We start from the raw sequence: 12,887 nt of genomic DNA, 5'->3' as shown, positions 1-12,887 counted from the left end.
ACATGTGAAGTCTTATTTTATTTTTTAATTGTTAAGTTGGTTTTTTGTTAGTATTTCAAGTACTTGTTAGGTCTATTGTTGGTGTTTCAAATACTTTATGGCTTTAATAACAGTGTTGTAACTATTAGATTTTTTTTCACAATATTAACCTTTTAAAATTTGTTTTAAGAAAAAATATTTTTAATATTTGAAAATAAAATATACTGAACCAAAATTTTAATAATTAGAAGGAGAGAGCGCACAATTAAAAATAATGATAAATTTGATTTTATACGAGAAAACACAAATTCAAATTCATGATAATTGATACAAATAAATTAAATAAGAGAAAAAATTTGAAATATAAGATCCAAAATATCTAAAGTTCAACTTTAAAGACATGACACATTTGACTTGTATATTTTTTGGCAAATTTAAAACTCTAAAATTGAACCGATTCTGATAACAAAATTGTTGTCAACTCAATCCAATTTTGGTGCATCTTGCTGGCCAGTCTCCGGTGATGACTGAACAAATATTTTTTTCACTATTGTGTCACGATAGAACAAGGTTGTCAAAATTGTTTTGTGTAACATACCGTGCAAAATCGCTATGCAGTGTTTGTATGTACGCAAATAACAAATAATTAAAATTTATTAATGTAATGTCGTATTATTTATAATTATAATATAGTTACACAATACCTAACCAATTCAAAATTTGTAGCCATTTGAAAATTTGAAAGAGTCGCCTCAAAGTAGATTGTGTGGCATTTTTTTATGCTCCGACTATGATATGATGGAATAAGATCGTAGTTCATAACTATAGTTTCAATTATTAAGTAAAACGTATTTTTTTCTACATAGTTGAAATATAATTGTTGATGACTATGCCATTTATAAAATCGTCTGAGACTTCTCAAACCGTGTGTTAATATAGTAGATTTCTAAAGTCTTTGTTGAATGTTGCATTGTGTGAGTTGTCAAAGTTATCAATGAAATTCCATATATCTCCTAAGACATCTTCAAAATATGTTGCAAATTCTAGGTTTAAATATGTCTTTGGCCCTTACAATTAGAATCTTTTTTTATTTTGGTCATTGTAAATTTTTTGTTTGGTTCACATCCTTGCAAATATAATTTCATTTTAAAATAGTACTTTTATCCAACTTCCATTGTAAAAATTATAACACCGTTAAACCTAAATATAACTAAAATATAATTTTTTTAACCTAAAAATAAACCACCAATATAATCAAATTATAATATTTTTAAACCTAAAATTAACTCAAAATATTTGGTTTTTCTTCTCTAAAAAAACCTAAAATTAACAACTTCAAAATGGTTCTTTTGAAATTGTTGGTTCAAGTTTAGAACATCAACAATGATAGATTAATTGCAAGATAACAATCTGTATTATATTATCAAAGATAGCAAAGATATTAAGATAATATCGATGGATTTCTTTTTAAATTGTTGATTCAATATTTTTTTAGTTTTTTATCTTCTATTATAATCTTTTCAAGGTGAAACCCGCTTTGGAGATATTTAGATTGACCTGATTTTTCAATACGTTGACCAGATTCTTGGTGGAACCAGAATTATTGGAAATCAAATTGAGAATGTTAGTCGGAATTGAAAAAAGATAAAAAAAGATTAATGAAACATGTGATGTTAATTTTAGATTAAAAATTGGGGATTTAATTTTAGATCAAAAAAGTTATGTTTTAATTATATTATATTTAACAGTGTTTTTGTAACGGAAGTTGGATGAAATGACTATTTTAAAATGAAACTATATTTGCATGGACGTGAACTAAATAAAAAAACTTACGAAAACTAAAATAAAAATGATTATGACCAACAAATATTTAAATTTAAATTCTATTAGTAGTTTTCAATAATTTTTTTATAGAAATATAAATAAATAATGTAACTATGTAATAATGTGCAAATTATACTAATTGACAAAACATTAAACATAAACCAACCACGGTGGAGTTGGAAGATTCTCATAAACACAAAAGTCACACTATCCATAAACACAAAACATTAAACAGATAACATTAAACAGATACCATGACGGAGCTGGAAGATTCTCATATATCCAAAGAGATTATATGGGAAAATAATTAAATATTTCATTCATAAAAAAGTAGTTACTACACCAACCTTATTTTTAGATTTGCGAATTAGAGAAATCAATCTGCTCATAGATTTCGCTGTTTTTAGAATTGAGAATTAATGGACATAATTGGGGGGAAAAATATATATTAAACGATCTAAAATTATAGTTGGCGTATAAAAAATCTAGTTAAATAAGATCATATTTTCAAATGTTTAGAAATTAGATAAATTATTTCTTATAATTTTTCAAATTATAAACAAATTAATTAAATTTCATATTATTGAACATATTATAAAATAAAAAGCATTTGTTATTTCGTAAATTATAAATCCCATTTTATCTTAGATTTATTTGGTGGTTTATTTAATTATATTAATTAATAGATTGATTATTTTATTTAAAAAATTAGATTAATATTTAATGATTACATAATAATAAATATGAAACTCATATGAAATAATATATATATATATATATATATATATATATTTCTAAAAAAACAATATTAAATACAAAATAAAGTAAGAGAGATTAGTCAATCAATTAATAAATAAATATATATAGTTTAATTTAATTTATATACACGTAATTTTTTTTTTTATAATATCAATGATCACAACTATTATTAATGTTTAATTTTTTTTAAATATTTATAAAATCATTTATATTATTAATTATTAATTATAATTCATTATAAAATATTTTATTTTATTATTAATACATGAAAATCAAACTCATTTTGATAACCACGATGTCAAAAAAATTATATTAGAGTAAATAATCATTTTATCAAAACGTCAATCAACAACCTTATATACTATTTTGAGAATGAATTATATTTATATTTCAAACACTATTTTGATTATTAAAAGATTTGCATAATGTTCATACCCGCTCGGTGCCTGAACTCCTCGTCTATGATATGATCTATCCTCGCCAGTCGCCACTGCCAATTTCTGACCAATTTCTAGTTGACGTTGGCAGTTCCGTTCTATAACCGTCTCTCTCTCTCTCTCTCTCTCTCTCTCTCTCTCTCTCCTATTTTCATTTTAATCTCCAAATCTCAAATCACCACCACACCAACGCTCCAATCTCGCTTCCAATTATCACAAAATCCTGCTCAATTTCTCCCTCATTTCAGAGTTTCGGAGAAGAATTTCTGCTTACGAACTCAAAATTCTTCTGAGCATCCTTCAAGAACTGTTAATCTGTGTGTTTTTCTTGTTTCCGTGAAGAAATGATGATGGCGGAGGATCTCGGTGTGGAAGCGAAGGAAGCAGCTGTTCGTGAAGTCGCGAAATTGTTACCTCTTCCTGAGCTTCTTCTGTCAATCTCGTCGATTAAAGCCGATTACATTTCACGCCAACAGGTATCAGATCTACAATGGATTCAATTTCTTTGTATTTTTTTTAAAATTAATTATGATTGCTATTTTCTGTGCGTGATTGAATTTGTGGTTTAGTGTTGTGAGGTTTTCGAGCTTCTGGTTAAGCTGCATGAAACCCCTCGTTTTGTTGGTTCGTTAGGCTATGGTTTGGGGGAAATTCTCATAGACCATTACCTCAAAATGTTTAAAACTCAACAACCATATATCTGTCTCTTAGCAGCAGACGATAATGATATTCGTTTTCATTATTGAGATTGTGACTTAACTGATACTAATTCGATAAAACTAAAAGAAAAAGAAAATGTATCTCGTATTGAGTTGATACTAATTAGGTCACCGTCTTATCCTTAAAGATGAGAAGAGTCATGAACTATTACTTCTGAAGAGTATCGTCCACCTTCGTTAGAATTTCCGATGATTTTTAAGTATTGGTCCATGGTAGACCACTTATAAAGGTGGTCCACTGTAGAACTCACCTTGGTTTGGTTGTTACAGGTGTGATATTAACTTTTAAGGATGTGATGTGACTACTGAGCCATGTAGTAGTGACACTTCATAATGAAGGCGTGTTTGAAACTGATACGACACCGACATATATGATTATAATTAGTTAATTACTTTTAACTATTTTAAATTATAATTGATGTCTACACATTAGTGTCTTGTTAGGTATTTGTTTCTGTGTCGGTGCTTCATAGCTATAGAGATATTTGTTTGCTTTTAGCTGAATCAGATTTTGGACTAGATATTTGTTAGCTGGTTTTGTTGTTGATTATCAAAAGATAGATCACTTTGTATTGGTCAGGTAGGAGATGAAGTCAGGGGCTTAACTATGCATTTTTTAATTGGGAGTTCTATACAGTAGAGTTTTAAGGAGGGGATGGATTTTATTCTTCATTCTTTATTATTCTTAATATGGGGTTTGGGTGCAACACCTCTAAGATTTTTTTTTGGGTCTTTGGGTCTGATTCTTTTGAATGGAGTGAAAAGGAAAGGGAGAGAAATAGATTGTAAGGATTGGCGCTGTTGATGTTGGGGCAGTTTTTTTATCCATGTTTGGAAACTCAATATTATCACAATAACACTGAACAGTGAGAGGATTCTGCACTAAATCTAGCCTTATATGAAGACCATGGGGGTATTAGAAAGAGTTTATTTGAGCTTAACTTAAGTGCTTGTTTAAGTGTTTGAAATAATTTATGGAAACAACCTATGATTAGTCTATGGTTGATACCTAAATCACTCAGAAAGTCAGTCAAATATGTTCGCTCACCTATCCTATTTGTTTGAAGTGATTTGGTTTAGTTTTTTATTGTGATTTAGCTGAAGCTTTAAAAATCCTATTCTTGAATGGTCTAAGTGCTTCAGATTTAGACTTAAAGAGATACAGCCATGAATAGCGAGAATAGACATCTAAATAAGTAATATATAAAATATAATAAAAAAATAGGTAGGAATAGCCACATGGTAAAACAGAGGGTGTAGGACACCACAGATCACTGAAAATAATTTAAAAGGAGACTCGTAACAATGGTAGATGAATAAGAGGACAGGTTGCATGCCTTGCCTAAGCAGCATACTGAACAAAAATCGATTGCAGCTTTATTAAGAATTGGAACACTACATGTTTCGTGTACCATCTTTAGAACTTTAAAGCTGTGGTGCACTTATAAGGGCACATTTAAGCTGCAAAAAAGCTACAATTATGGCAGGTAAAGTCAGTGTAACGAAGGCAGTTAGGATATTTCCACAATGAAGGCAACTAGGGTTAGTGAAGCGAAAGCAGAATCTCCCAGATCTGGAGCTTTAGTACCACGTTGAAAAAGGGACGAGGAAAAACAATATATTTCACATGAATTGTATAGAAAATCAAGCTACATAATATAGACTAAGGAATGTAAATGGAATTAATAACTATCCTAAAATTAAGTAGATAATTAAAAAAATCTTCTTAGATTTCCTTATAGTATAATAGTAACATTAGAGCAACATAGTAATAAATAATACAATTAGTTATAGTTTTGTATCTTCAAAGTGAGAATTATTTTAAAATCACCACGATAAAAAAACTTAATAAAACTGTCACATGAATTAAAATTAAATTATTAGGATTTTGAGTATTGAATGATATAAATTATTAGTTTTGCTGTTTATTTTGTGTTATTCTAATATATCTTAAATATTTTTACTGATAAAATATTTAATGATTTCAAAATTTTACTGTAACTGGGAAATTATAATGCATTTACAAATACGAGGGGGTTTGTGTAGGTTTAAGTAGTAAAATGTGTTTTGCATAGCAAACCCAAAGATAGTATTTTATTCTATTTAACAGAAAAATAGCAACTGTGGATTTAAGTGTAATATATTTATAACATAGAATGGGTTGTGTTGGTTATAGAAATAGAGGGTTTTATGTAGGATTTAAGATGATCAAAATTGAAAGGATGTTGGAATACTTACCTCATTAAAAACTCAACACTATCAAAGTATCAGATTGTCAATGTTGTCATGTTTTTAATAAACCAATTTTTTAAACGAAATCAACAATTTTTTGCTAACTGTATCATAAACTTTTCTTAGTTTATAATTGACATATAATTCTGGCAATTATATCTGCACCGCATTTTTCTCCCTGTTCTTGTAACCAACTCTGCATAAAATTATTCTCAGAGTATTATTAATCATAATACCAGTTCCATTCACTGTATATCACCCTTCTCACTTGTTTATACCAGATCTACAAGAGTGATTTTCTTTTGCTTTGTTTTCAGGCCAATGACGCACAACTTAGTACAATGGTTGCAGAGCAGGTAAATTCTTTCGACTAAATACCATCCGGTTAGATGCATGTTATTACTGGAAAAGTTTAACCTTTTATTAACTGCAAACCTAGGATTTTCCCCCCTCTGAAAATGCTTGCATTATCTGCAAAGTGTCTATGTTTGGATTATAGCTTATTTTGTTTTCTAAAAAGTTTTTGACAAAACACGGTAGTTTCATTTAATCCATGTAACCAACCTCACCTAGTAGAAAAATATTATTTTTTGAGGTAAAAGAAATTTCGTTAACCTCACGGTAAATAGAAATTATACATCACGGTAGTTTCTGTACATCTGATTTTAGACAAAGCTCTTGGGAGCTGCTAGCAGTAAATAGAAACTATAGATAGAAAAGTAAGGAACCGTTTCCATTAGAAATAAAAATTGTGGGCATATTTTTTTAATTACAGAGTGTGTAAGGAACTATTATTGATGATAAATAGGTCCGTACCAAAGAAAAAAGATGCCCTCACCAATCTATGGGAGCTATAGACTGACATGCTATAACTTCTAAAGAATCACTTGGCTCTTTATTAACCTTTCCCCTTTGGCAAACTCCAATAAACATAAACTAATGATGGGTTACTATTATCTTACATATAACCTGAAGGACAGTTTATATTCAAAGTATCTGAAAACTTGGACAACAGATATTTAATTCTAAATTTCTAATAACAACAGATGATATTATGTTTACTAGACTAGCCATTAAACATGCATTGCATTGTACACTCTGCTGCTCTTTATATTAACCAATTAAGGCACCACAATCTCATATTTTCACGTGCTTTGCCTGAAACACTCTACTGCAGGTTGAACAGTCACAGGCAGGACTAAAATCACTTTCCTTTTCTGAGAAGACAATAAACCAACTTCGGGAAAACTTTCTCTCCATTGAGAAGTACGTTAAAAATGGGGTTGACTGAAAATGTTTTGACTTTGAGAGTGGGTGTTTTCTCTCCTGTAAACTTGCACTTTTGATATCTTTCTCTTTTAGCTTATGTGATTTCCTGGTGCATCAGGTTATGTCAAGAATGCCAAACATTAATTGAAAACCATGACCAGATAAAGATACTTAGTAATGCAAGAAATAACTTAAACACAACCTTGAAGGTGCTTTTTCTGTCTTTTTACTTTAACCTTTAATTATCAATTAAAAGAGTGCTAGTCTCGAACTCATTCTATTGTTTCATAGTTAAAAAATTGCATGTAGGACTGGGCTTATCACCTACAATTACAACAAAATGGGTTATTTTTTCTCTCACTCTATTTCCTGTTGAATTGTTATTAAAAGAGCAAAAGCCATTCTATATTGAGTGTATTTTGTCTAAAATGTTGCTTTCACTGTGTCTAAGATTCATAATTTAATTAATCTTTTATTGGTAGAATGGAGTTGATGCAACATGTTTACTTTGAGCTTATTAAAAAAAGACATGCTTACTTTGAGTCATTTGCCATTATTTTTAGTAAAATAGTTTGAACATGGAATCCTGTTATGTTTATATCGGTCATACTTCATCTCTTTTATCGTTTTGGCTGACTTCTTGGTCTTCTGATAGGATGTTGAAGGTATGATGTCCATCTCTGGGGAGGCAGCAGAGGCTCGGGATTCATTGACTGATGACAAAGAAATTGTCAATACTTATGAGGTTAGGCTGGTCTTACTTACACTGCAAAATATTGATTTTATAAACAATAGTTACCCTTCCTATGAGATAGAGGAATGAATTACAAAGTCATAGAGGAATATGAGATATCACGGATCAATATGAGATATCACGGATCAATATGAGATAGAGGAATGAATTACAAAGTCAGGGAATTTGTGAGCCCTGATTCTTCCACTCTTTCAGTAACATAATTGCCTCCCCTCTCTTTCCTTCACACTCAGCTACCCTTCCTATCCCTCTCTTGCCTCCCCATGGTGAAACCTGCCGCGAAACGACTTTTCTTACTACGTAGTTGTTCCTTATACCTGTTCTATGTCATTATCTTCCATGACAATCACTTTCCAATGTTCATTTTTGTAAAGGCGTCCAGGGCTAAAATCCTAACCACAGTGAAAACACAACCCTTTCCTCCTTTCTAGTTTCTAATAGCTTAAAACTCCTCTCTCTGGTGTTTCATCATCTTTGTCCTTGCCTGACAGTTCTCACCCCTCCTCTACTATGTATTGGAGACAGTACTTGTCCCTGCAAAAACTTCATTATATTGCAAACCTTTCACTGCTGTTCTTTCTCATCCTTGCTGTATCCCGTTTGGTGTACCTGTAGGACGTTATAGGAGGTCCCCACTCGAGGTCCTCCCTAGATTTCTCCACTCCGCAAAATTCCATTTTTTTTTCACATCAATTAATTGAGCCAAATCCATTAATTCAGCTTGATAACTAGAGTGAGAAAAAATGAGCCAAAAAGCCAGCACTTAAGCTCAGCCCTTACGTCCTTCAACCCATTCAAAAAGATTCTGGTCAGATATTCTTGCTCCATAATATTCAAAGGTCTGGTAAAGACTTAGAAGTTCAAACTACTCTCCATTGCTGCACACTCCCGTTTTATCTCAACCCAAGAAGATGCTCATTCATGTTTTGTATGAGGGTGAGTTGAAAACGTCTAAAAACCATGCTCTTCAATGTGACACAAGTACGGTTTAGGACACAAATCTTTCACCATTGATACAATGACAAAGCTCTTTGTTTCACTATTAAGGTTCTTTCTGATTCTGGTACCATTGTTGCAAGAACTAAGAAGAATATGATAGAACTCAGAATTTTAATAGAAGAAAAAGGTATATTGTTTCTTAATTTTCAGAGTAGTATCTCTCACGATGACGAGACTCTCACAATGACGAGATCAAGAGAGGATGCAGAAAGAAAAACTAAACCAGAGTTCTAAGAACTCCTAAATGAGAGCAAAGTTGCTACTAACCAGAGAAAGAATTCGCCTAATTATTTCTTAAAATATTTTATGAATACCTTCCCCTCTTCCCCTTCCCTCATTCTTATAACGTAAAATAAGAGATGTTATTAACTAGCTTTTATTCGCTCCATTCATCCTTCTTGAAACTGAATGCCTTTCCCACTTCCCCTTCCCTCATTCCTTTAATGGAAGATCAGTAAAATAAGAGACGTTATTAACTAGCTTTTATCCCCTCCATTCATCCTTCTAAAAACTAAATGTGTGTGAGGTGTGTGACTTGGATGAGTGGGGCCCATTTTTTTGGGCCCTCATTCCTCTTAACCTGCAGTGTTCTATCACAATATTTCTATACAATACCCAGCCCAATGCATTGTATTTCAAGTTTCAACTTTCCTCCAACATATGTCCTCTGTTTCACCCTTGTAGCTTAATTTAGCAATACTGGAGGCAGTATTTCAGTGCTATCCTAAATTGATGGCCAGCCTTTCAATTCTGCCAACAATCTATACTGGACTCTGACCACATTGTGTTGTAGTTTTGCTAATCAATGCAAGATATCCCGCACAACATTTTCAGAGCCGCAGACATGGTTTTCCATTATTGCTTTCCATCAGATCCTCCTTGGCTTGCAGCCTCAAACCCCTGTAGTACTCGCTCCAATTCAATTCGACTCAGTCTTAACCATGAATCTGAATCAGTCTCCCTCAAGGACCAGTTTTCATCCCAGTTAGTACAATCAATTGATATCAATAATGGAAAAGAAAGAATCTTGGTTGTATACTAAGGTCTATCTGCTCAATGCGAGCTAGGGAAAATGAATTACCTTGCTCAGGGAATTCGAGGGTCTTGACTTTCCCACTCTCAAAATGAACAATTGCCTTCCCTATTTTTCCCTCCCATCCTTATATTGCATTCTATTCTATCATTCAATTACATTTATTTATTCTTTTATTCAGTTATAACCCCTCCCACTCTAGCATATTCACTCTTCTCATAAAATACACCCTTTTAACTATAGCTGACCTACCATCATATCTATAACTTTTTCTTATTTTGCAGAGGTTAACAGCTCTGGATGGAAAGCGAAGATTTGCATTAGCAGCAGCAGCATCTCACAAGGAAGAGGTCGGGAGACTGAGGTTTGTGTCTACTCAAGTTATGTTGTCACATTCATGGGCTGCGGGAGAACCCTTGAGGGTGCTACCACATAATTTGGAGTCAATTTCAATATTAGCCCCCATTTTTATATTATGCTATGATCCACTAGTATTCTTAATCAGTGGCATCTATTTTTTAAACTATCGTTTTAGGTATTGCAGTCATAAAATTGAAACTTTTAGTACTATGACCCAATTTGCAGCTATTTTACCGAAGCCTTTGTTAATGGCTGGTATAAATTTATGAATTGGCTGGGTATAAATTTATGAATTGGCTGTACAGGAATATTGCGGTTTCTTTTAGAGAAGATAAAAGATATATACTTTTAGAGTTGGCTGTACAGGAATATTACGTTTTCTTTTAGAGAAGATAAAAGATATATACTTTTAGAGAAGACTTGTAGAAAAAAGCGATAGAATGTCGTTCTACTTTAGTCTTCAGTCTTAGCTGGTTTAAATAGAGAGAATACAAGAAACTCTCTTCCTTGAATTAAGGAGAGATTTTAGGGAAATAAAAACAAAACATATTAAATATTAAAACAGAAAATCTGCAATATTAAAATAGAAAATAATAATAGAATCTCCAACACCCCACTCAAGTTGGTGCATAGATATCTATCATGCCCAACTTGCTTATCAAATGTTCGAAAATAGGTCTAGCCAAGCTCTTGGTTAGGATATCTGCGGTTTGTTGACTAGAAGAAGTCACAAAAGGTAGACATATAATTCCTGCATCCAATTTCTCCTTTATGAAGTGACGATCAATCTCAATATGTTTGGGTTCTATCATGTTGAACTGTGTTGTTAGCTATGCTAATGACGACTTTACTGTCAGAATATAACTTCAATCGAAGTGCATTTTTCATCTTAAGTTCCTCCAAGACTCTATAAATCCACAACCCTTCACAAATTCATTGAGCCAGTGCCCTAAACTTGGCTTCTGCACTACTTCTTGCAACAACTCCCTGTTTTTTGCTTCTCCATGTCACAAGATTTCCCCATACATAAGTACAATATCCAGATGTTGATCTCCTGTTTGTGACTGAACCTGTCCAGTCGGCATTAGTAAATATACATATTTCTTTCATTAGTCTTCTTAAAAATAGATATTTTTTATGGTTGAGTCCAAGTTGAACTAAACCAATAAATTCGATATTTATTGATTTGAAATATAGTTTCACGTAATTTTAAAATAGATCGCCTAATACTCAAATCAAATCATTATCTTTTATCAACACTATGCCAATATTGGTATCTTAAACAATGTGTTGTGTTTAAATGTATTTTAATAATTATATATTTTTGTCCTTGTAGTTAAAAAAGTTGTATTAATATTGTAAAAATTTGGATTTAATTTGTATACATTGACGATGTAAATATATTTTACATTGTCAATTAATCATAACTGTCAGATTAATAAAACAATTTAACTTTTATCATAATTAATTTTAAAGTCACACTTATGAATGTGCTAACATTGTAAAACTTTTTACATTGACAAAACATAACAATTAACCTCTAATAATTTTAGTATTTGAAAAAACAATTAAATTTTTAAAAACTAATTTTTAATTATTAAAATTGTCAACCTCTCTCTAATAAGCGTTAAAAGTTTGATCGTCAATATATTTTTGTAAATTTACAACTTAAAATTCTTATATACAATACAATATTATACTTTTTATTTATTCATTAAAATTTTAAAAATTTGGCCACCCCAATGTTTTAGTTCAAGCTCCGCAATTGCCTGGAGGACCGTCCAGTATACTTCTTCATCTATATCACCATTGAGGAAGACATTTTTAACATCCAACTGATGTAGTGGCGAATCAAGATTTGCTGCATGAGATAAAAGTGTTCTAACCATGTTCAATTTTGCAACGAAAGCAAATGTCTCTGAGTAGTATATGTTGTAGGCTGAATGAAACCCCTAGCCACCAAACGAACCTTATATCTTTCAACTGAGCCGTCAGAATTATACTTCAGAGTAAACATCTACTTAAATCCTATAGTATTTTTGCCTTCCGGAAGTGTCATAACATTCCAAGTTTTCTTCTTCTCAAGAGCTCTCGTCTCCTCGAGGACATTTGTCCTCCACTTTGGAACTTCTAAAGCTTCGTGTACATTTTTTTGGAATTTCTACACTAGACAATTTAAAGGTAAAGGCAGCAAAAGATGAAGGCAAGATTGAATACGATACAAATTTAGACATAGGGTGCTTAGTACAAGATCTAACCGGTTTCCTAACAGCTACAGGAATACTATGGTCAGTGTATTTAAGAGTAGTGTCAAAGAAAGTTTTACCTTTTTCAGTTTCAGTAGGATGAAAACCCTGGAGGGTGCTACCTCAGAATTTGGAGTTACTTTCAACATGCATTAGCCCCGATTTTTATATTATGCTATGACCAACTAGTATTCTTAAATCAGTGGCATCTATTTTTGAAACTATCGTTTCAGGTATTGAAGTCATAAAATTGAAACTTTTAGTTCTGTGACCGAA

The 12,887-nt window shown here is 31.6% G+C and overlaps 1 protein-coding gene across 3 annotated transcripts in view; it reads left to right on the top strand.

The window, feature by feature from the left end:
* Positions 1 to 2,955: 2,955 nt before the first annotated feature.
* LOC101501094 (exocyst complex component SEC6) overlaps positions 2,956 to 12,887 on the top strand; it is a 28,858-nt gene continuing 18,926 nt past the window's right edge. The window contains exons 1-6 of one of the 3 annotated variants that reach the window (XM_073370372.1): positions 2,956 to 3,475; positions 6,268 to 6,306; positions 7,128 to 7,216; positions 7,338 to 7,428; positions 7,875 to 7,964; positions 10,290 to 10,369. In XM_073370372.1, the coding sequence (XP_073226473.1) occupies positions 3,344 to 3,475; positions 6,268 to 6,306; positions 7,128 to 7,216; positions 7,338 to 7,428; positions 7,875 to 7,964; positions 10,290 to 10,369 (521 nt within the window). In that variant the 5' untranslated portion in view covers positions 2,956 to 3,343. Of the gene's footprint in view, positions 3,476 to 6,267; positions 6,307 to 7,123; positions 7,261 to 7,337; positions 7,429 to 7,874; positions 7,965 to 10,289; positions 10,370 to 12,887 lie in introns of those variants that run through there. The other 2 variants (XM_004506482.4, XM_004506483.4) reach the window with 2 other exon arrangements.

This window comes from Cicer arietinum, chromosome 6 (genome assembly GCF_000331145.2).
Source record: "Cicer arietinum cultivar CDC Frontier isolate Library 1 chromosome 6, Cicar.CDCFrontier_v2.0, whole genome shotgun sequence".
NCBI classification, from domain to species: Eukaryota; Viridiplantae; Streptophyta; class Magnoliopsida; order Fabales; family Fabaceae; genus Cicer; species Cicer arietinum.
This window is presented reverse-complemented; position numbering and strand designations above follow the sequence as displayed.